Genomic DNA, 25,237 nt, shown 5'->3' with positions numbered 1-25,237 from the left:
TAAGTTTTTCTCTATTTCTTTAGATCATCAGATAAGGAATATGTGACCCAATAAATAATCACTTGAGGATCTTCTGTTTATTAAGTAAAAACATAAGGTCTTTCTCACACATCAAATCTCAGAGGGAAGCATGATATTAAATTTATTATATTAGAAAAAATTTACAGGATCAATCCTTTGATCTTTTTTTTTTTTTGGTCTCAAAGGAATCACCATATGTAATGTATAAGAAGAACCATGAGCAACTGGAAGGAAATGAACGATATGAAGGCTATTGTGTAGATTTAGCCTATGAAATAGCCAAACATGTAAGGATAAAGTACAAATTGTCCATTGTTGGTGATGGGAAATATGGTGCAAGGGATCCAGAGACTAAAATATGGAATGGCATGGTGGGAGAACTTGTCTATGGGGTAAGTATTTTTCACCTCTGTTTTTATTTAACTCTATGCTTTCCACTTAACAAAGGGGATAAGGAATATAATTTTCAATTTCAATGTTTATCCAGTTGTATAATTTTCATAAAATCTGTGTGTTTTCCTCTACAGTTGAAGTCTGTAAAGGTAAGTTGTTGATAGCATGCTTTAATGTAAGAGGATTATTTTATTTAAAAGAAACCAGAATTGGGGGATTTTACTTGGCGATAAATAGAATAGAGGGCACAGCCTGCCCTCTATTGAAAATCTATTCCTTCTGTGTTCCCTCTCTCAGTGAAATTGCCCACCCACATAGTTTCCTAAGCAAATTCACCAAAGCAATTATACCATCTTCCTCACTGTTTACCTCATATATAGTCAGGGGAAATGTCTATGAATTTTACCCTATGTCTCTCAAATCTGGACACACTCTTTATCCCCATCATTATCACCTTAGTTTAGAGGCTGATCATTTGTCAATCACTTAACTGGTTTCCCTGCCCCTATTTTCAAGCTGGCAACTCAGATTTCCATATTACTGCAATTTCCCACTTTAAAATCAGGATTAAACTCAAATTCTTTAACATGGCAAATAAGGCACTTTGTATTTTGGCATCTTCCTAGCTATCTAGTTTCATCTTGTATACTTTTACATTCAACTTTATAGCCATAGCAATTGGTTGTTCTTTTAAGATACTAAGCTGTAACTTAGGATATCTCTGGAGATACTTTTGCCTCTCTTCAGCCCACTCCCACCACCTACTAATGCTTCAGAATTTAAAGATGATACTTTTTTCAGCAAGCCTTTCCAAGCATGCCTACCCACCTTCAGTCTGGGTTAGGTGCTCCTGCTTTTTGCTACCCTATAGTACTCTTTGCATTCATTTAGTCCTTCTGAATCTGTACTATAATGATTCAGTTACAAGTTCATCTGTCCAACTATACTATGAGCTTCTTGAGAATACAAGACATATCTTACTCATTTCAACATCTGGAAGCCTGTATTATAATAGAAGTTCAATTAATACTTGAATGAATAAATGAATAAACATAATAGCTCTTACAAGAGTTTAGTCATGGGCTGAGTGTAAATATATACTGATTACTAGAGCCCTTAAGAGGGGCACATCAATATTTTCAGAGCTCTTAGAGACAATTTTAAGTGGTGCTGGCTTCTGATTGGGAATATCAGAACTTAGCCCAATGAGGCATATGGAAATAAGCTGAAGTGAACATAAGAACTGCCCAACAGGTTAACCAGTCACTAAGATACTAATCCAAGTAGCAGCAGAGGTTTAGTTCTAACAAGATCACTGTGATTGATCCCTGTCTAGATAATAAGTAAGGAGAAAAACAAATGAATCTAGGGTCTCAGCATGCTGATTAGCCTTAAATGGTAAGAAGCAAACATCTGTTGTACTTAAGTTCAAGTAAAGGACTCTCATGTTTGAAATCAGCACAAATAGGATGTTGCTCTCCAATCATAAGAAAAGTACTGGGGTCGCTAAATTTTTGAGACAGCCCCTTGGACACAAAGACAGAAGCTCATTTCTAAAAATAAGAGCACAGAAAATGAACTAAGACTTAAAATGAGTCTGGTACCCTGGTATAATCACGGGGGCACTATTGTCCTACTAGACAAGCAGCAAGGTGACTTGAATATCAGCATTCATCTATGAGACTAGAACCAATCATCTTTTGTCTTAGGTCAAAATTGGTCCTGGAGACTGAGGCAAGCCTGAGTTACAGATGAGATTTAAAAGAGCTCAGAAGTGAAAAAGAAGATTTTCTAATTCCAGAAAGAGCTGAACAAGGAACAAAACACTTGATGTGATTTCTGAGGACCCTGCAAAGCTCTGAACCATCTTCTTTTTTTTCAGTACTAGGGATGGAATACAAGGGTATTGTACCTCTGAGATATACCTCCAGCTCTATTTTTATTCTTTGTTTTGAAACAGAGTCTCACTGAGTTCCAAAGGGGCTCACTAAGTAGTACCTGAGGCTGTCTGAGAACTGCGATACTCCTGTCTCAGCCTCCCATATGCTGGGATTACAAGCTTGTGCCAACACACCCAGCCCCTGAGCCATCTTAACACAGCTCTAACCTTTCACTATAAAAGTCAGTGATTAAAGTCTTCTCATTTTTGTTCCTTTTCTCCTGAACACTCAGGGTCCAAGAGGTCTTTTTTTGCTTTTATTTTTTACTTTTACTTATCTAATATATAGCAAAGGCTCACTTTTTGATTTAATAACACAAAACCTGGAAAATAGTAATTCCTAGCAAATATTCATTAAATTTAGTTCATGGTAGGGAATATTCAAGTAACATTTTATTATCATTATAATTATCAGCTACTACTTATTACATGTTTATTGGCTGCCAGACACCATGCTAAATGTAACTTAATCCTCAGAACACCCCTTTGAGGAAGATACCATTATTAACTAAACTCATCCTACATATAGAAAAATTGATGCTGAAAGGTGAAGTCACACCCCAAAGATCAAATAGTCCATAGTCACTATCTTAATTGATCAGGATGAAGTAACAAAAATAGCTTAGACCAATGGCTTAAAACAAAATAAATTTATTTCTTATGGTTCTGAATGTCGGAAAATTTAAGATCAAGACAGACTTCATTTTCTAGTGTTGCTGTGCTTTCTGGCTCATAGAGAGAAACAACCTGAAATGGCAGAAGGAGTGAAAGGTCTTTCAAGCCTCTTTTATGAGGGCACTAATCACATTTGTGAAGGCTGTGTTTCATGACCTAATCACTTCCTAATGACTACATTCTCTAATTACACCAACTTAGGGGTTCAACTTTCCTGATATGAATGGAGAGGACACAAACATTCTGACCATAGCACTGACATAATGATTTGAACTTATATCCTTGACTATGAGTTCCATTTTCTTTAACCATTGCACTGTAATACCCAACAGCCAAATTGTTGTTTCAGGTCTATCCTATCCTGAAAAATATCTGAAATTCATTATAAATGTTGGCCATTCAAGACATTTGTAGGCTTTAGTAGCACAGTAATAAATCTAAGGTGTTTATACTGATCCAGAGTATCTGACATGACCTATTTTTTTAATTCTATCAGCCCATCAAAATAGAATGGCCAGAGTTCACTAATATCTCAAAAGAAACCTGTCATACTCTTTAAGTGAATCAATGACCTCCTAACATTGAGCAAGACCTTATACAACAGTGATGTACAGCAAGACAGATTTCGTGACATTGCTCAGAGACCAGCTTTCTCACTGGGTTTTTATTTATCCTATGGCATGTCTTTTGTACTACACTCATTTAGTCTCTACATATTTTCAATTCATATACTTGTGAGTGAGAGAGCTTGAAAATTACAGAGCCCTCCTTTATTTGTTTAGCAATTCACATGCCACCTCTCTACTTGTAAAGGCAAAAATTCTGGAGGATTCTCACTCTCTTTTCCTTTTAGTTCTTTCTACTAAAGACAAAAGTCTGGGAAGGCTCTTAGAAAAAATTCCTTTTTCCTCTTCCTAATTAGAACAAATCTCTTGATGTTCTTTGTACATATAACAAAAGGTGATGTTAGAGAAGTGACAGCAAACTAACTTATTGGAGTGGACTGCCAAATTCCACTTACCTATAAAAACCTGTAGCTATGAAAAATAGGTATTCATATTATGCTTGGAGTAAGAGCTTTCTATTAGGAAAGATGACCTCATAAGCTAAATGTGTCTTCATTTTCATTTAAAAATTTTAATCTTTCAGTATTGGGAAGTTTTCAACTTTAACAATGATAGAAATGGAGGAAAATTAAAATACTGGCTTTTGTTTCTGGCAGGCCTGACCTCTTGTGGTTTGCAAGTTGCTTAAGAAAAAGAAAGGCAGAAAACCCTTAATGATTTCCAGGAGTGTTTAATAAGCAAAAAGAGAATAACAAACCATTTCTTACAGTGCACATGAAAATTACACAGATAGGCACTGCTTTTCCTTTAGGGTATTTCGTCATGCTTTTAGAATGTAAAACAGATCAGAGCAGGAAAAAATGAAAAAATCTTTGCAAAAGGAATTTCAGTATCTGCCATAAAGTCTCAAGAATCAAAATGAATCAAATTTGTTGTAGAATAAAGAATTCAATCGGCCACTTTTCAGATGATTCCTAAATGGGCTTTTTTTTCCTCTAAAGAAATTTAAATCAAAGTCGATGTTGGGGCACCTTGTATCTCTAGAAGACTATTTTGGAAACAAATGTCAGTAAGGACACAATGTACCCCATTATGTAAGTCCTTCAGAACATTATGAACTTAAAACTCTCCACCTGCTTTTAACAGTTTTGATTTCAAGCTGGATGTCTGTAACACTGCCACATGGTAATTGCCCCAGCACAAATGGCTTACACACCACAAGTTTTTATGGCTCCCAAATAGCTAGCATTTTAAGAAGATGTTTCAAAAGAACATGTTTAAAAGCCCTTGATAACAGGGCTTTTAAACATCCTTTAGCATAATTTTGTATTCATTTTACAGATGGCAATGAGGACCAGCCAAGAATGGACATAAGGAATGCCCATTGGGTAAACCAAAAAACTAAAGCCTGATAGAGGACAGGGTGACAGGAAGGGTGAGAGGATTTTGACAAGATCACAAATCACACAGCATGGCAACTCAGGTTTCATGACTCCTGGTTTATTTCTCTGTCAACTGGGCCACACTGGTGCAGTTCACCAAGACTGATGGATTTAGGGAAGATTGGTGTTATATCACTCAGATATAGCATCTGTGCCTGGCTATAGGAGGCTTATAATCTAGTTCAATTATGAGCTTTTCCATTCAAGATGCCTGCCTTGTGTGTCTGTGGCCTCTAGAATAAAATAATACAAATCTCTGTTTATCACTTGAAATATTTAAAAACCCAGTGTAGACAGCTGGAGCTTTCTACCCTTAGAGAAGACATGTAATCTAACAAAAAATAAAGGCCTGTGAAGGGCTAAAAAGAAATTGAGACCTTAATTAAGAAGAGGATACTTCCCAGTGGGAAGCTGTCATGTTCCTTATGTTCTTAGCACTTAGAACTAAGACTAAAGAGTGTGTTTCTTTGGGAAAATCCAGACAAGCTACTTTCCAATTGGTTCATTTGCAGTCCCAAAAAGCATGGAATGGAGAAGGAGTAGAAGAGATAGTTTATTCCATGTTATATTCCTTCAGTGTCCCCCTCCTTCATACTCTCAAGACAAATGCCAATTCTACAGATACTGTTTGCACTGACATTTCTCTGCCTACAAGAAATTATTTCTAAAGTTGTCATCATCCTAAGATAGATTCATTTACCATTAAAAGAGGCAGAAAGTTTATCTGTCCTTCCAGCCAAAAGGTAGAGATGCAAGGGTCAAGTAACAGATGCCATATATTCACTTCTAGTCTTCAAATGATGATACTGGGCTGAAGCAGAAAGTCTGATGACTTGATAAAAGTGTCCTTCTCCCTCAGGTGATGCATATAAACTCAAGGAAGAAGCATTAATGATGCATGGAAATTTGCCATTCTGAGCAGAGAGGGTAGGAAAATATATCCAAAAAAAATTTAGTCTCATAAGAACTTTATGCAGCTTCAGGAAACTCCCTTTATCTCACTTTGTCTTTAACTCTGTCACCTACCCAAGACAAGAAATTCTTTTTTTTTTTTGGAAAATCATTTTTTATTCTATTACTTTGCAGATGTTATTTTTCTTTTCAACTTTCTTTTTTAATTTTTTATTGGTGCATTATATTTATACATCATATTTGGGTAAAAAACTTGTGTGTACATACATGTACACATCACCGATTTAACCCCTACCCTACTCCCACCCCATTCCCTTCCCATCCCTCCTTCCCTTGCATGTCTTATTGGTTGACTTCGATATGTTTAAGTACATTGTGTGATTTAGAGAATTTCCTTCTCCCCCCTCCCATCCCCTCATAATCAATAGATCTAGACTGGGACATCTGTCCCAGAGAAAGAAATAAGAAAATTCCATCGTGGAACCGCTTGTTGTTGCATGGATTTAAAAAGGCCTCACCCATTTTTTAGAAATTAACAATCACAGACAGTAAGAAACTCATAGAGTGCAGCCAATGAAGCAGTTTTAGTCCTATTCCTCAACACACAATAATTATATCTCTATTTTCTAGCTTGATTCTGCCATGGTCATTTTATAACACATTTAATTTTGCAGCCAGGCATGATGGCACACACACTTGTAATTCCAGTACTTGAAAGGCTGAAGTAGGAGGATCACAATTTTGAGGCCATCCTTAGCAATGTAGCAAGGCTCTCAACAACTTAGTGAAACTCTTTAAAAATTAAAAAAATAGGCTGGGTTTTTAACACAGAGATAGAATGCCCCTGGGTTCAGTCCTCAGGACCACAAAAAACAAAACTGTGTAAAGTTTTTATAGAGAAGAGTTGGGTCATCTTATCTACTTTTCTTGGATAACATATAATACCTTATACATTATATATCTACTTATATAATACATCGTCTACTCCCTCTCTGTGTCTTCTCCTTTGCTTTCACAAAATGCTTTAAAATGGTGGCTGTCATCTCTGCCTAAAACATCAGATTCTTAAGTGCATTGTCCCTTTATGTATAAGTCTGTTAGCTTTTAAGTTTTATGAAATTCATAACTTTGGCAACCCACCTATAAAAAGAATTATAAAATCCCTCAAGCTAAATCCTGTCTAATAATGCAGTTGCTCTGGTTTTGTCACTGATAAGTGGAAAAATCAAACCTCATTTAATGTGTTTATTGAGCTCACACAGCCACTCTTACGCCACTTGATTAAAATCCTTTAAGTAGTCAGGATGTGAGCAAAACCACCAGCAAACTCTTATCCTTAGCTCTTTTCCAGTTTTTGTTTATCAACTGGAGCACTCTTGTACAGCCCACTTACCCACCTAGGTTACTGAAAATGGCTTTCCTACTTCTACTACCAGCACAGAGACTTGAGGACAAAAGGCCACTGGAATTTTTCAGGACACCACAAGAGATAAACTTCTAAGTCAGAATTTCACCCACTTCCTAGTCCCATCCATGCTCTCTCCCAACCACAACTCACTTCCCAAATAGATATTCCATTTGGGGAGTTGCCCTTTTCCATTTTCCATCAGTGTTGGCCTCTGACATTTTTAACTTGCCTTAAAAAATGACCTCCCTCTCTCATCTGCATCCTATGGCATTCCCAGCAGAGCCAAGTAGGCATTTTGAGACATATTTTAATTATCTTCTTCTCCCCATTTTCTTTAATAAATTGATTATTCAAATAAATTATGAAAGGCAGGCCCTAAGCTCTGAAATAACCAACCCTCACTAGTGTTTTTTTTTAACATGGAGGATAGGATAGTGGTGGTAGAGGACCACAGCTTCTCAAAGGCTGACTCTGAGCTAATATGCCAGGTCTGCAGATTTGGTCCCTTATCATGCATACAAAAGACAGGAATTGCTAAGTCTCCTACCTGTCTATCCTTGAGGCTCCAACAGTAGTTCCCTTCCCCTCCATTTGTGGAGCTTTCTCTACCCATTTGGTATTATTCCTTTTTCTTTTTCCATCTGTAGGTCTTTTGGGGGGAAGAGTCTTTCAGGGTCAGTAAGGAGAATTCTCATTTTGGAGCCTGGTCCACATCAGTAAGATTTGAGCACAAATTTAATGCCATTTTTCATTTGGTAAGTGCACTCCAAGAAACAGACAAGCTCCACCTACTTTGCAAAATCTCCTTAGGAAGAAAAAATTGAGAAAAGCTATATAAATGCCAAGCTGAGGAAAAAGGGCAAGTGCCTGAGAGGAGCAGATTCTTTCATTTGTCTTTTGTGATTTCAAAAGTGCTTCAAACTAAGCATGGCCTCTTTTGGGAATCTGTTCTTTTACTAAATATTCCTGAGAACTAGACAACAAAGTTATTCTTTGACTCATCACCTCTTGTTGGTATGTAGCAGTTGTTATCTTGTGATGGGTATTTCAGATACTCAGTTCTTCTTTCTTTTAAAGGGGGGCAAGATTCTCAAACTTCTTTCTGTACCTGCTTGGAAAAAATCCTGTTTCCTTTAAATTTAGTTCAAAGTGATTTTCTCATACAAATGTTTCCTTGCTTCATCCTTCCAAAACAAAACAAAAACAAAAACTAGAATTTTCTTCTAGACCTATCTAGAATATTAAAGATTTATAAGATTTTAAAAAGATAGCTAAATTAAGTAATTAAATTCAAATGAGATTAAATGAGAAATAGAACTAGAGGGCTGTTTGAATGTTCTGAGCAGGAGGCAGAGACATGTTGGCAAGGAGAGAAAGTAGCTTTATCAATTAATTCTTTTGGCATGACAAGACTCTTTCTAGCTGATTCAGAGTCTCTCTGCCAAAAAAAAAGCACTAGCTTTCTAGCCAATTCAATTCTCCTCTGAAGCCATTGTTTCGAGGACCAGGTCTGGCACCTTGCAAAAGGGTAAAATTTGTCTTTGGCTTTCTATCCAGTCAACAGTATGGGACTATCACAGGAAGAAGTTCTAGGATATCCCAGAGAAGGGAGCTCAAGTGATAATAAGTGATTTTTTTTTACAAATGTCACATTAATGAAGTAAATTATTTGTCAGAGGCACAGAGATTTATTTAGGAAAGCAGAAACACATCGAAGGAAGAATGTGTACTATCTCAGGAGAGAGAATTGGGGGGGTAAAGCAAATAATGCACATGCAAGGCAGAATATATGCCATCTCAAGAGAAACATCACCTTGGTCTGGAATGTGAATATTTATAGAGTGGCTAGGAGGTGGACTAGAGATGGAGTCAGGGTAGGGTTATGCAAATTGGTACCAGTTTTTCTTGTGTTAGCATGTTGCCCTCACATCATGTTATTTTTCTGCAGGCAAGAACACAGGCCAAGGATGCAGGCTGGGTTGCTCACCAGTTCTTTGTTTTGATTTCCCACAGTTTTTGGGCAATTTCTTCATTCCTATGGTTCATGGATGCCTGTTTTTTTCAGACTCAATATATTTCTCTCTCTCTCTCTCTCTCTCTCTCTCTCTCTCTCTCTCTCTCTCTCTCTCTCTCTCTCTCTCTCCCCATCTTCAAATTCCTGCCTCAGAACTGGAGATTCTGATGTTATCTGCAGTGGGTTGAAAGCTGAAGCCACAGATGATAATACTGGTTGGGAGGGCAGGGGTGGAAGACAGAACATTAAAGGATCTTTCTTATTCCAAAAACTTCCATAGAGTATCTCCAAAGGCAGGCACCATAAATAGACTTTGGTGGTAAAAAGTACAACTTAAGAGAGGAGAAGCAAGAATAAAAGCCAGAGAAAGGATATGTGTAGTTAGGAGAACCTGTAGTCTTCAGTATCAGAGAGTGACAAAGGACATATAGTGCAAAAGGCCAGTGGTATCATATGAGCAGTGCATGTCTGAGGGAAGGTCTTTAAATGTGATAATCAAGTATATAGCTCAAGAAACAATTTCAGTAAATTGTAGGAGGTAGAAATTAAATTCTAAATGAGATTAGTCAGTCACAAAAAGTAAAAAATTAGATGATCTCCCTAATATGTGGAAGCTAGGGAGAAAAAGAGTCATGGGGGGACAAGGAAGAATAAACCATAGATGAGCAAATAAGGTGACCTGAGGGAGATGGAAGGGGGAAGAGGGAAATTCCCCAATGTACATGATGTACATTAATAAACAAATCAAAGTCAATCAATAAGCCTAACATGAGAAGGAGGGGGTGGGAGGGAATGGGGTAGGAATTGGGTAAGGGCTAAAAGAGTAATGTGTGTGTGTATATGCCTCTACCATTTGTACTCCATTAAGATGTATGACTACAACGCACCAATAAAAATTTACAAATGAATAAATAATCATAATGAAAACATAAAAATAAATTAAATCTCAGAAGTATAAGGAAAAAGTAGGACCAAAATTCAGACATAATAAAGGTGTATTTATTCAAGAACATTAGTGGCAATAGGAAGAGATATAATGTAGTCATGAGAATAGCAGGATCAGAAGATAGAAGAAGTGGGTTTTTGTTTGTTAGTAAACAAAAATATCTGAGTATTACTTTAAGTTAATATTATAAATCAATGGTTTTCAAATTATGGTAAGCACTATAATTACCTATAAGGTTGACTGAGCCCCACTCACAGAATTTCTGAATCCATAACTCTGTGGTGTGGGCTAAGAATTAATATGTGAAGCAAGTTCCCAAATGACATTTTGCTGCTAGTCCAAGGACCGCACTACAAGAACCACTGAGGTAGACTGAAGGAATAGAAAAAAATTAAAGATCTAAAAAAGACAATAGATGGACTTGGGTTTTAAGAAGACAGAATAAAAGGCTGAGACAAGAGAATCACAAATTTGAGGCCAGCAGTGTGCAGTAAATTTAACAAGATCCTGTTCCAAAATAAAACAAAAATAAGGCTGGGTATGTAGCTAAAGGGTGCAATACCCCTAGACTCAATCCCCATTTTCACATAAGCATACACACACAAAAAAAAAACCAGAAGCATATGGGATGCATGAGTAAGGGGGTAAACAGATTATTAGCAAGAGTGTCAAATTCTGAGATGAAAATTCACAGAACTAATGGATGAAGATCCAGCAATATTTTGAGAAGGAGGAGAGGGACACTGAGGTGACAAGAGCTCAGATCAGATGATTTGCATCTTCTTAGTAAAGAAACAAAAGTTATCTAAAAAGGAAATAAGACTGGCAAGAATTAAGAACTTGGATTTTTTTAAATTTTTTATTGGTGCACTGTATTCATACATCATAGTGGGATACAAAAAAAACTTTTGTAGACATACATGCACACGTCGCCCAGTCAGCCCCCACCTGATCCCCAGTTCATTCCCTCCCCATCCCTCCTTCCCATGCTTGGCTTAGTGGTTGGCATCTAGTATTATAGCAATTTTTCCAAAATTAAAAATGATAATCTCACATAACAGTTTCATTTGTCTGATACCAAGCTTTTGATGACTTAAAGATAACATTTCAATATTTCTTTTTGCTTTCTTTCTTACCAGAGAATTTTTTTTCTATTTTTTTAGGTGAAACTATCATATATTTATATATTTATTTTTCAGAAAAAATCTATCCTAATATGGAATATGGACTCTAGATACCCAAAATGATCTCGAAAAAGAACAAAGCTAGAAGATATATGTTTTCTGATTTCAAACCATATAAAGCTACAATAATTGAAACAGTGTAGTACTGTTCTAAACGCAGATATATAAACCACTGGAGTTAAATAAAAGCCTAAAGATACATTCTTCCATATATTGTCAAGTTATTTTTGACATGGTTTCCACGAACATTTGGTGGAGGAAATAATAATCTTTTAACTAAATATTGTTGAAAAATAATAATTACATGAAAAAGAATAAAATTAGACCCTTACCTAATCCCATATACAAATATTAACTCAAAATAGATAAAAGACCTAAATATAAATCTTAAGACTATAAACTTTTAGAAGAAAAAATGTGGTCAAAAAACCTCACAACATTGAAATTGGCAGTGATTTCTTGGATATGATTTCAGTGGCACAGGCAACAGAAGGGTATACAAACTCCCTAAAAAATAAAATATTGTATATCCAAAGACAATGTATACAGAGTTAAAAGTTACTGATAGAATGGGATAAAATATTTCCAAACGCTATATCTGAAGGTATATTAATATTCCAACTAGAAATCCTAAAAATTAACAACAATAAAAGCAAACAATACAATTTAGAGATAGGTATAAGACTAACATAAATAATGGATCTCCACAGATATCTAATCTTAGTTCTCTGTTGGATGGAAAATCTTGTTTCTCTGGTTCTGGTGTGTGTTACCTATTCTTTGTTGTTAATCTCTTTGATTATTTTCTCTAGCGCTGGTTCTAAAGACAAAAATTCCTTCAGTTTCTGTTTGTTATGGAAGCTTCTTATTTCCCCATCTAATTTGATAGAAAGTTTTGCTGGGTAGGAAATTTTTGACTGGAAGTTGTTTTCTTTCAGAGTTTGGAATATGTTACTCCAAGCCCTTCTGGCTCTCATGACTGGGATTGGGAAGTCTGAAGTGATTCTAATTAGTTTGCCTCTGAAATTCATTTGCCCTTTGTTTTTGTTGCCTTTAAGATTCTCTGCTTGGCTTCCACATTCGTCATTTTGACTATTATGTGGCGTGGGAATCCTTTTCTCCGATCCTGTCTAAAAGGAATTCTGCATGTTTCCTGGACCTGTGTATGGACCTCTTGCTCTATGTTTGGAAATTTTTCTGCTATTACTTCTTTGAAGAGATTGTTGATCCCTTTGGTTTCACCTTCTTTTCCCTCCTCTATTCCAATTATTCTTAGGTTAGCTCTCTTAAAATGGACCCATATTTCTTCAATGTCAGATTCCTGCTGTCGGATATTTTTTTCTAGATTAGAAACTATGCGTTCATTTTTGGATTGCTCATCTTCTAAGAGCGAGATTCTATTCTCCATGTGGTCTAATCGGTTGTTTGTGCTTTGAATTGAGGCCTTTACTTCATCAATTGCATCCTTTATCACTTTTTGGCTCTCTCTGAATTCTTTTCAAAACACCTCTATTATTTCTACAGTTATTTTCCTGATTTGATTTTCTATAAATCTCTGAATTTCTGTGTTATCGGGTTCTGATGTTGTGGGATTGTGGGCATTCATTGCTTTCTTGTTATTCCTCTTTCCCATGATTTCACGAGTTTGTGCCTTCTCTGGGTTCTTCCCTTGGGTCACTACGACTTCACTTAAGGTGCTCTGGATCTCGAGTCTGTGGTATCTCAGACCCCACTACTCCTTTACTGGGTTGTATTGCAGAGTCTCAGACCCAGGGAGTCAATAGAGGCTGCTTTAGACTATGGGGGGTGCCAGGTTGGGCATTCTCCTATTGTGTGATATCTCTGCCACTGCCACTCCCCACTGGGTCAAGTCCCTGGGAGTCAGTACTGGGATTTCTCCTCTGGGGCCCACAATTTGACTCACTGTTGTTGAGTACGCAGATGGAACTGTAGTGGACTGGTGAATTTGCTGCTTCTGCCGCTGGTGCCAATATGGTTCTTCTGCCACGCCCTCAGCCGTGAGGCTGGCATATTTCTTCTCTGGTTTTGAGCTCCGCTCTGAGTCCCTGCAGGGTGTGCTGAGCCCAGCCACTTGGAGCTTTAGATACTCCCTGCACCAAAAAATCTGCCGAATCCCGCCGGGCTGTTCTGCAGCGGCTCACCTCAGCTTGCTACCCGCCGCTCCTCTCGAGTCTGGTGGGCTGTTGAGTGCGTTGGTCTGTAGCCGTAGCCATCTGGTGAACTTCCCGCTGCCGCCGGCAGTAAGGCACTGCTGCCGAGTCCTCGGCCATAAGGCCGGCGTATCTCCTCTGTGGCTCTTAGCTCCGTTCTGAGACCCCCCTCCTCTCTGGGGCTGGTAATTTTTTTGTTTCTCTGGTGATGGTGTTTTCTGGCTATGAAAGTCATTGATTTTGTGGTAATAGAGATTGGTTGTTAGCGGGGCTCTTAAGCCCTGCTTTTCTCGCTCGCCATCTTCCCGAAAGTGTGGAAAATTTTATGATAAGCATAGTTCACAGACTTAGAGAAGAATCTACTTTGAGGTGATAGATGTTGGGTTTAATTTTGGTTGGTAGGCTGTTGTCTTCAATAAATATGTTTTCTGCAACTTCCACTAATATGTAAAAGATGTAGGATGCCCTTCATGCAAGCAAATATTTTTGTCTATTTTGTTTGTCTTGTTCACTGGTTCATCCCAGCACCTAGAATAGTGTCTGACACAAAACTGGCACTCAAATATTCATTGGAATAATCCTAAGGGGCTTGGATGACTAGATAATTACACATAAATGTAGCATATATAAAAGACTAGTAAGTATATATAAAGAACATTTTGCTTGTTAAGAGAGACCTCTGGAATCTGAATACCAGAGTTCTAATTCCTAACTTCTCAGTGTTTCAGTTTCTCCATTTCTAACATAGAAATGATAATTATACCAATTTCAAGGTTTCAATGAGAATTAAATGAATATATTTATAGTTAATTATGCATTGACATTTATTTTTATTGATATGACATGTAATTGCTATGCTGACATTCATCATTAGAAAATACAGCTTAAAAATAAAAATAACCCCTTACCTCTCATCCTGCTCATAAATCAACTTGAGATGAATGAAAGACCTGGAAGTTAGACCAGAGTTTTTAAAGCTTTTAGAGGAGGGCATAGATTCAACACCCTAACATATAGGCACAGGTAGAAACTTCCTCAAAAAGACCTCCAAAGCGCAGGAAATTAAAACAAGAATCAATAAGTGGGGTGGCATAAAAGTAAAAAGTCTCTGCTCATCAAAGGAAATCATCAAGAGTCTAAAGAGAAAGCCTACATAATGGGAGAAGGTCTTTACCAGCTATCCCTCTGGCAGAGGTCTAGTATCTAGAATATACAAAGAACTTAAAAAACTTTACACTAGGAAAACAACCAATCAAGAAATGGGCAACTGAACTGAGTTGACACTTCACAAAAGAAGAGATACAAATGACCAATAGATACATGAAAAAAATGTTCAACATCATTAGTAATCGGGAAGATGCAAATCTAAATTACAGAGATTCCATCTAATCCCAATCAGAATTGCACTTATCAAGAAGTGGAATAACAATAAATGCTGGTGATGCTGTGGGGAAATAGGCACTCTTCTACGTTGTTGGTGGGATTGCAAACTAGACCAACCATTATGGAGATCCATGTGGAGAGTCCCTAGAAAACTGAGAATGGATCACCACCATATGATCCAGTCCTATCACTACTGGTATCTTTCCAAAAGGGGTTGAAACCAGACAACTACAGTAATATGTGCATACCCATGTTCATGGCAGCACAATTCACAATAGCCAAACTATGGAACCAATCTAGGTATCCATCAACAGAAGAATGGATTACAAAACTGTGGAAAATACATACAAAGAGATTCTACTCAGCAATAAAAAATAAAATTACATAGCTTGCAAGAAAATGGAAGGACCTGAAGAACATTATGTTAAGTGAGGTTAGCCAGTCACAGAGAGTAAAGAGTCATATGTTTTCTCAAATAAGTGAAGGATAGGGAGTAATTGGAATACAAAGGAGATTCCAGATAATGAGGAGAAGTCTCAGATAGGCCAAGAAGGAGATATAAGGATAAAGGTGAAGACTTAGGTTCATTAATAGAAATACTACCGTAGACTATGCATATTCATGTGAATATATACCTATGTTGATCTGTGTACTCTGTATTGAAAGGGAGGGAAATGGGGAAGGGGGCCACCAAGAGGATTTGCATGTTTGTCATTGTCAATGTGATTTACATTATGATATGAGACTATAATTCATCAATAAAAGCACAAAAAATAAAATACATCTTAGTATATATTAATATATATTCTTTTTTGAAGTGCTGGTAGTGATACCCAAGAGCATTCTACCTCCAAGATACACCCCCAGCCAAATTCTTTTATTTTTTATTTTGAAACAGGGTCTCACTGAGTTGCAAAGAGCCTTACTAAAGTAGTAGCTGAGGCTTTCTGCGAACCGCAACCCTCCAGTCTCAGCCTCCAGAATGCTGGAATTACAAGCATGTGCCACCATGCCTGGCTCTATTAATATATATTCTAATAATTTTTTACCCATGTCATTATATATATATATATATATATATATATATATATATATATATATATTGCTTAGCACAGTGCCTCACACAGAGTAAGCACTCACACATTAGCTAGCAGTTTATTACCTGCATTTCCCCTAAAATGAAGAAGTATTTCTCAATTGGTTTGAGTTATCATATATAAACTAAAGCAGTAAAACTTCATTTTCTTGAAAATATACACTACCTAAGATTATTTCCCCTCCTCTCTACTCAAGTATAGATATTGAGACACAATTGTAATTAATACAGAAAAATTTGATCAAAATAGATGTTTTAACTTCATATATGATATACCATCCCTAAGCCTTCCTTAGTCACAAAAGAAAGTCACACTTCCTTTTCCCACATATGAATTTTAAAGCTTGAATCTATACTAAAACCTACCTCTGTTGTAAATGAACAGCTATGGATAACAAAAACAAAATAAGCACAGAAATCCTCAGTACATATTTTCATGGCATTAATATAAAATTGTGGCTTATATTTGCCTGAGTTAACTATGTATTGATGTTTATTTTTACTAATCTGACATGTGAATACTATGCTGATATCCATCATTAGAAAATACAGCTAACTATATAAATTAATATATATTCTAATAATAGAATATATAGGGAGTCAATCGAGGCTGCTTTAGACCATGGGGGGTGCCCAGGTTGGGCATTCTCCTATGGTGTGGTATCTCTGCCACTGCCACTCCTCCACTGGGTCAAGTCCCTGGGAGTGAAGTACTGGGATTTCTCCTCTAGGGGCAGCAATTTGACTCACTGTTGTTGAGTGCACTGATGGAGCTGTAGAGGAATCGGTGAATTTGCCGCTGCTGCTGCCGCTGGTGGCAATATGGTGCCGCTGCCACACCCTCGGCCGTGAGGCTGGCATATTTCTTCTCTGGTTTTGAGCTCTGTTCTGAGTCCCTGCAGGGTGTGCTGAGCCCAGCCACTGGGAGCTTTAGATGCTCCCTGCGCCGAAAAATCTGCTGAATTCCACCCAGCTGTTCCGCAGCGGCTTACCTCAGTTTGCTGTCCGCCGCTCCTCTCTGGAGCCTGGTGGGCTGTTGAGTGCATTGGTCTGGAGCCGTCTGGTGAACTTGCTGCTGCCCCCGGCAGTAAGGCACTGCTGCTGTGTCCTCAGCTGTGAGGCTGGTGTATCTCCTCTCTGGTTCTGAGCTCCGTTCTGAGTCCCCCTCCTCTCTGGGGCCTGGTGCTGCAAGGGAAGATGGCGCCCATGCTGCTCCGTGCCATAGTTCCGGCCACAGGACTGCGGTCTGGTTTCTTTCTGTTGTCTCGTTTATCCAGACCTCTTTTTCTCTGTCCCTTTTAATTACATTTTTTGTTTCTCTGCTGATGGTGTTTTCTGGCTATGAAAGGCACTGATTTTGTGGTAATAGAGATTGGTTGTTAGCAGGGCTCGTAAGCCCTGCTTTTCTCCGTCACCATCTTCCCGGAAGTCCTCCACATAGAATTCTTACATGTTTTTACATATTTAATAATAAACAATTGTGCAACTACAGATTTTTTTCGTTTAGTATCTCTTGAAATGATAGATACAAAAATAGAAGATTGAGTTTCTGCCTTCAAATGGTCTATATTTTAACAGACATACTCTCAAATATAATTTAAAATAATATATGATAGCAAACACACAGAAACTGTAGTGAATACTATGGCCCTGTGTTGCAATACATGGTAGGGGGAGCAAATATGAGGTATTAGCTATTATGCATGCTTAAGAACATAAAAATTAAACATAAAAATTAAAATAGGAAAGAAACATATAAAAAAAGGTATATGTCACAAGGGAGTACAATTTGGGTCACAAGGCCGCAAAAAAGTTCAGGAAAAAAATGGATTTAGTTGCCCTAAGCCAATATGTTTCAAAGGACAGAAAACAAGTGCCCTTTTCCTAATTCCCTATCAAATTAAAACACTTTAGAAGCCATTGAATGCTACCACTTTTCTAACCTGAGCATTGAAAAATCGATTGGTTGTGGTGATTTAAGAGTTTATTATTCCATCAAAGAAGTATTAGGTGACAAATGGGTAAAATGTTGTCTCTGAAAGTTATATATGCATTTCTTTTTCAGAGAGCTGATATAGCTGTCGCTCCACTCACTATCACATTGGTTCGTGAAGAAGTCATAGATTTTTCAAAGCCATTTATGAGCCTCGGCATCTCCATCATGATAAAGAAGCCTCAGAAATCAAAACCAGGCGTATTCTCATTTCTGGATCCATTGGCTTATGAAATCTGGATGTGTATTGTCTTTGCTTACATTGGAGTCAGCGTAGTTCTTTTCCTAGTCAGCAGATTCAGCCCTTATGAATGGCACTTGGAAGACAACAATGAAGAACCCCGTGACCCACAAAGCCCTCCTGACCCTCCAAATGAATTTGGAATATTTAACAGTCTTTGGTTTTCTTTGGGTGCCTTTATGCAGCAAGGATGTGATATTTCACCAAGGTTTGTTTCTGTGTGATATCCTTGCATTTTTATGGCCATACTTCATATATGTACATCCGGTATTCATCCATTTCAACTCCAAATTTCTTCCATTTAACATTCCATCCAGTGACAAATTATCACCAATCCATTGTGTTTGCTTCCATCCATGAAGTGACTGTTATTTTGATGTTATTTTAAATGTATTTTGTGCATTTCAATGGTATTTTATATTTATACTCACATGTTATAGCAGACATTTGAACTCTGGATAAAGGCAACATTGTCAGGTAATATTTATATTTTTCTTGATCAGATAAGATGTTGTTTCCTCACTAATTAATTTAAAACATTTTCTCATTTGTCAAGTAATTGAATCTAGACAAAATGTAAAAAATGGGCTCTTATTTAAACCCCTCTATCTTCTTCCAGTGTCTACTATTTTTCATTTTGCACTCAAACTGCCTAGAAATATCCACTGTAGTATGTGACCCAAGTTTCCTGACTAAAACTATAAAATTTCTCAAAATAAAACATAGGAGAAAATTGGTGTGATCACATATTGGACAGAGTTCTCATATAGAAAGCAAATATTCATGGTCCATTAAAACTTTGATTAAACTGGGCATGGTGGCACACGTTTGTAATCCCAGCATTCAGGAGGCTGAGACCTGGAGGATCGCAGTTCGCGGACAGCCTCAGCTACTTAGTGAGGCCCTCTGCAACTCAGTGAGACCCGGTTTCAAAATAAAGAATAAAAAATAGGGCAGGGGGTGTAGCTTGGAGGTCAAACGCCCCTGGGTTCCATCTTCAGACCCGCAAAATAAATAAATAAATAAATAAATAAATAAATAAATAAATAAAAACTTTGATTAACTGAATTTCATCAAATTCCAAAAACTTATGTTTCAAAATACACCGTTAATCAAATAAAAAATTAAGCCAATATGTAAATACTAAAACAATATTAGCAAGTCAAATATCTGATAAAAAATTATGTCTAGAACATATAACAATATATTGTAACTGAATAAAAATAACACAACTCAATTTTAAAAATAAATAAATGACTTGAGAATACATTCCCCATAAATACATAAATAACTAATAATCATGTGAACATAATGAGTTATTAGGAAAATTCAAACTAAAACTATGATAACATACCTAAACACATCTTCTATAATGGCTACAATCAAAAAGATAATAACAAGTGGTAACAAGGTTATGAACAATAGTAATCCTCACCCATTAGTAGTGGGATTGCAAAATTATATGGCCACATTGGAAAATAGTTTGCTTATAAAGATAGACATACACTTATAATAGAAATTCCACTCAAAGGATTATACATAAATATTTATAGCAGCTTCATTTGTAATAGCCAAAAAATAGAAACAACCCAAATGTTCCTCAACTAGTGCAAGGGTAAACAAACTATACCATGCCCATATAATAGAATACTATTTAACAATTAAAAGAATAGACAACTGAAACATGTTTCAACAAAGATGAACCTTGAAAATATTTTGCTACACAAAATAAGTCAGACACAAAAGGTCACATATTAGACAATTCTATTTACTGAACTTCATTTATTGAATATCCCACATTATATTATTCCATTTGTCCAGAATAGACAAATCCACAGAGACAAACGGTACATTAATGGTTGCCAGGGTTTGAAAGGAGTAAAAAAAGGATTTTTTAAAAAGTTCTGATTATGCTGAGGCAAGTGAAACTGAGTAGAGCAAACGCAGAGATCAGATGCAGGTGTTATTAGGAATTTTGAAATTTTATTCATCATGGACTTTTTGCATTCATTTCAATTTTACAAATGTTCTATTAACATGCTATTTCTTTTGATGATTGATACTTTGAGATCCCATTAAATTTTTCATGTGGGGCAAATGCCTCACACGTCTCACTTGTAGAATTCTAAATCTACTAAAATCATGCATTGTATACTTATATTGATGAATTTCATGGAATAAATTTTTCTCAGCAAAGCTACTGAAAATACTAAACATGAATGTGCTAAGACCTTGACAGCTTTATGTGTAACTCACCTAAGCAAAAACGGTGATGAATTCACAATTAATAATATTATAAGTAGTGAGGCATGGTGGCGCACACTTGTAATCCCAGCATTTGTGAGGCTGAAACAGGAGGATCACAGTTTGTGGACAGCCTCAGCTATTTAGTGAGAGCCTTTGAAACTCATTGAGATCCTGTTTCAAAAGAAAGAATAAAAAATAGGGCTGGGGTGTGTAGCTCAGAAGTGGAATGCCCATGGGTTTCATCTACAGTACCTCAAAAATATTATAAGTGAATATAGCATCTTTATAATCAAAAATAACTTTTATGGAGCAAAAAACTACAAAGTTTGGTTAAATTTAACATTAGTACAAATTTTGACCAGACTCAATTATACAAATATAAAGAGATTCTCATTTAGAATATAAAGAATTGGAAGGTCTCCACTGTTTTTATACCAAACTTCTTTTTGAGATTATCCTCTCAGAGAAATATTAAAATAAAGATTAACAGTATAATTCACTGGTAACCACCTCAAGCAGCTTTTTAGACTAGCTTTTTCAGCCATTCTCAGTCTTCTTGGTAATATTATCTAAATTATTTTACTTCCTGTTCTTTTTATGCTCAGGTATGTGTCATTTTGTGCTATCATCTGAGAGTTCATTTGGTTTGCTAGTTTGCTTTTTTATTTTTGAAATATTTGCTTCAAAAGACTATAGTTTTTGAATGATTCTGTAATTGAAAGATTTCTAACATGCCTGGTAATTTGTGTTGACCAAATTCAAAATAGTCAATAAGGATGGAGATCTTATTGGTTTCTGTAAGCGAATTTTCAAAACTAAATTTGTTATATCTCCATTGGAATGCTGCGTACTACTTTTCATATTCAAACAGATCTCTTAAAATGCATTTGTTTTTAGAATTATTTAGGCATACTGCTTTAAGTAATAACTTAATGATGATGACCTGAAAGTAACAAGTTGAACAAATTTTTGGATTTTGTTTTGTAGCAAAATTTACACAGTGGTTCTTCTGTGGCACTGAAATATATCAAGTACTTTTTTTCAAGGTACATTTTCAAGATTCATTATGCTACTCTAGAAACTGTCATACATGGCAATCACTTTCAAAATTTTTGGCCATGACCCACAGTAAGAAACTTTCTATCACACTTCAGTACACACAAATGTATATAGCTAAAGTTTCAGCAAACATTACCCTTCTAGTATACAATGTACTGCGATATTTTCTATCTTGTTTGATTTTTTTAATGCTGGTCACAGCTCAGTGCAGCAATAGGGCGCACAGATTACAGAATAACAGAGTACCAAGTGTTAGCCTTATTGTGCTTTTGAGTGATAAATTATTACCTTTTTGAGCTCTATTTTCTACCATATGAGTGATCCCCCTCTGACACTGTCTTCTGTGTCCTTCAAAAGAAATTATATCCTCAAGTATTTTAATAAAGTGTTATACTTCCTAGAGTATTTACTATATACCAGTAAGAAACATGTTTCTCCTTGTCTTGAGAACTCTATTGAGTATATATTTGTACCCAGTGGTATATCATCAAAGCCCACTGTAATGTCTTTATTTATTAACAGATTTAGAAATTTCTAATAATGACATAGTTAACATTCTGAGATTTGTGGTTGCCTTGACTGCAAACATCAGCATTATACTTTATTTCTCTTTAATGGCCACATTTGAAGTGCAAACTCTTCAGAAAGCCCAAATGTGCACATGCATTGTACACTTTGAGTTTTCTCAAAATTGAAGCAATTCATGAAATTATAAAAGACCACATTTTACAGTAGAATTAGTAAGTATTAGAGGTGGATGAGATGTCAGAAACTCATCCAACTGCTGCCATTTAGTAGAGGTATGGCAACAACAACCATTGCTGAGCTCCCACAGTGTATGGGCACTTTACCTACATTATAATATAGATTTTAATCCTCAAAATGCTGCCACAGGGTGAGCATTGCATTCATTTTTTAGTTGAAGAAAGTGACACATTAAATAATTTGCCCAGTCACACAACTAATGGCAAAGCCATAATTCACACCTAGGTCTACAACTCCCACATCCTTGTTCTTTCTGTTTCGTGATGCTTTCCTCATATTATGAACAAAGGAATAGTACCCAGAGCAATGATATGATGGAAAGTCATGGAGGGTTTAAAAGCTGGCAGTACAATTATTTACATTACCACACACTGCCTCACATAACTAGCTGAAAGATGCGCTGTTTCTTCCATTTCTTTCCTCATTCTCAGGCACAAGAGCTATTTTCCAGGCTCCAAAACCCCGTAAAAACTCTACATTTGCTCAGGTCATTATTAAAATAGGCAGTTAGCATTCAAAATGCTATTGAGCATGTGTTCACGCAAAAGTTGAAGATTGCAAAATCAGCAATCAGACACCATTCCATTCCCATCAAATAAAGTTACTGACAGTTACCTAGAAGCTTCAAGAGTCTGTATCAATATTGGGTTTTATATTTGAATTACTCTAATTGTTCAGAGTGAATTACTTTGTTCTACATGAAACTAGAGGCTGAGTCAATGTTAGAGAGGGTAATCAATGTAATAAGCTGAGGTTATATCTATATGAGAACTCATGTGCTGAGGGCAGTTAGGAAAAAGCGTTAACAGGTTGACTGTTAACACTCTTCCCTGAGTGGAAGTTGGGGAGACAGCAGTGAGTGCAGCCAGATAGAGGGAATGTAGTAGTTAAACATATGGGCATTGAAGTTAGCTTTACTAGATTCACAATCCGCTTAGCAGTTGTGTAACTTTGAGCAAATTATTAAACCTTGCTAAGCCTCAGTTTCTTATCTGCAAAATGTAAAGCACCATACCTGGAATATAAAAGCTCAATAAATGTTAGAAATCGCTATTAAATTGGCTTCATCTAATCATTCTAGTTCCACAAATACTAAGAATTAATATTGCATTTGCACTTGAACTCCTAAAACTCTTTAGGAATATGGCTGAAATAAAAGTCAGTACCGAACTGTAGGCCTCTGGTGAGAAATAACCCACTTGATTCCATATACTGCCTTTGTTAAGAATTACACTTCTTGCAAATATTTTGATTGTATTACCCCACAATATATTACAAATTTTGAAAGGAGGTTCCAACTCTTACTTAAATGTAAGTTGTTTCTCTTTGTTAAACTTTGATTTTAAAAAAATGTAAGCAATTCAAGTCTAGACAAATGTTTCCCCTGCTGACTTTCTCTAAAGCTGCAGGAACATCTGAGGATGAGCCAAGTCGAAGATATGAATGAGAGTTGGCAGGAGGAGGGAGGATAATTATAGAGAATATAGAAAGAACAGACTAACTTGAACCTGATCACTGTATACAGATTATTCCAGATGTTATTATTCTCCTATTATGTTTTAAAGATATCAAATACTTTGAATAAGTAGGCAATGAATCTATCCAGAGTAGACATAAATCCTCCACATGTGGATCCTCCTTTAAAATGGAAAGTATATTCAGAATAATAAAAATGTGAAGGGTACAAAAGGTACAAAATGAATGGGATCAAAGACAATATTTTTGCTCCATTTTAAGTTATAGTCTTTATTCTGCTGATGTACTACTGTCTATATCCTACTATGAATTTACTTCAAAGCAATAGTGATATGGCAATAAATTAATGATGTGGAAGCAGATTTTTATTCCAAATATTTCACAACTTTTCTGGCTGAAAGCTGTATTTCTCAGTCTTTGGGACATGATTACTTATTCCTATCAGAGAACACTATAAGAACCAAAGATTGATTCTGTGTATTTTTAAAAAGTCTGTCACAGACACAGCATTAAATGGAGTGTAAATATGATACATACTTTGAAAAAAGATAGAAGGAAGGAATGATAAAGAGTTTGTCCAAAGAAAAAGTAGTCTTTTGTACCAGCTCTTCATCTTGTAAAGTGAGTAAGTGCAGTTACAAAATTTACTTACAGGATGAAGGTTAGTGTTTGCTATCATGTCATATACCATAAAATGTATTTTATTATTAACTCAGACATTTCAGTTTATTATGAATACAGTAACAGAACACTACATTATTTGATATACATATTTTGCAGTGTTTATGTATTGTTTTTCTTTTGTTTATAATTTACTTTCATTAAGTCATGGCTCATTTTACATTTTTCAAGGTATGATACACTCCTTACAAGGCATTTTTATAAACAATAAATGTGCAGCATTTTATAACCATTTCATTATGCTAACCTTGAAATCCATCTTAAGCAACAAAACTATTTGCAATGAAAGTTAAGCACTTTGTAGCTGCATTAATGGAAGAAAGGTACTAAAAAATGACAGATCTTTTTATCTCAACTATAAAGTCCTGTCTTGTTTTAATAGATAATTTTTAAAATGTGATGGGGTTGACCCTTCAGTCACTTTTTATATAGCCTCCATGTGAAATGTGGGTTTAAGTGGCTATAATTTCACTAATGAGTAAAGAAAAATGCAAATATTCTTGTGAAGCTTCTTTGTGGGTTACACTGTGCCTTTTCTCGGTTAAAAGATTTAACCACTCATACCAAACAAGGGGAAAATATGGTATAAATTTCACCAATTTTTTGTGTCAAAGTTACTGCTGTC

At 36.2% G+C, this 25,237-nt stretch overlaps 1 protein-coding gene across 2 annotated transcripts in view; it reads left to right on the top strand.

Annotated features, from left to right (window-relative positions):
* The window catches only part of GRIA3 (glutamate ionotropic receptor AMPA type subunit 3), a gene marked incomplete at its 3' end in the record, with an annotated part of 379,180 nt that overhangs the window by 269,952 nt on the left and 83,991 nt on the right, over positions 1-25,237 (top strand). For both annotated transcript variants that reach the window (XM_080718396.1, XM_080718397.1), the window contains exons 10-11: positions 207-413; positions 18,216-18,592. In XM_080718396.1, coding sequence (XP_080574522.1) covers positions 207-413; positions 18,216-18,592 — 584 coding nt within the window. The remainder of the gene's footprint in view (positions 1-206; positions 414-18,215; positions 18,593-25,237) is intronic.

The sequence above is a fragment of the Muscardinus avellanarius genome (genome assembly GCF_963383645.1).
Source record: "Muscardinus avellanarius genome assembly, chromosome: X".
NCBI lineage: Eukaryota > Metazoa > Chordata > Mammalia > Rodentia > Gliridae > Muscardinus > Muscardinus avellanarius.
This window is presented reverse-complemented; position numbering and strand designations above follow the sequence as displayed.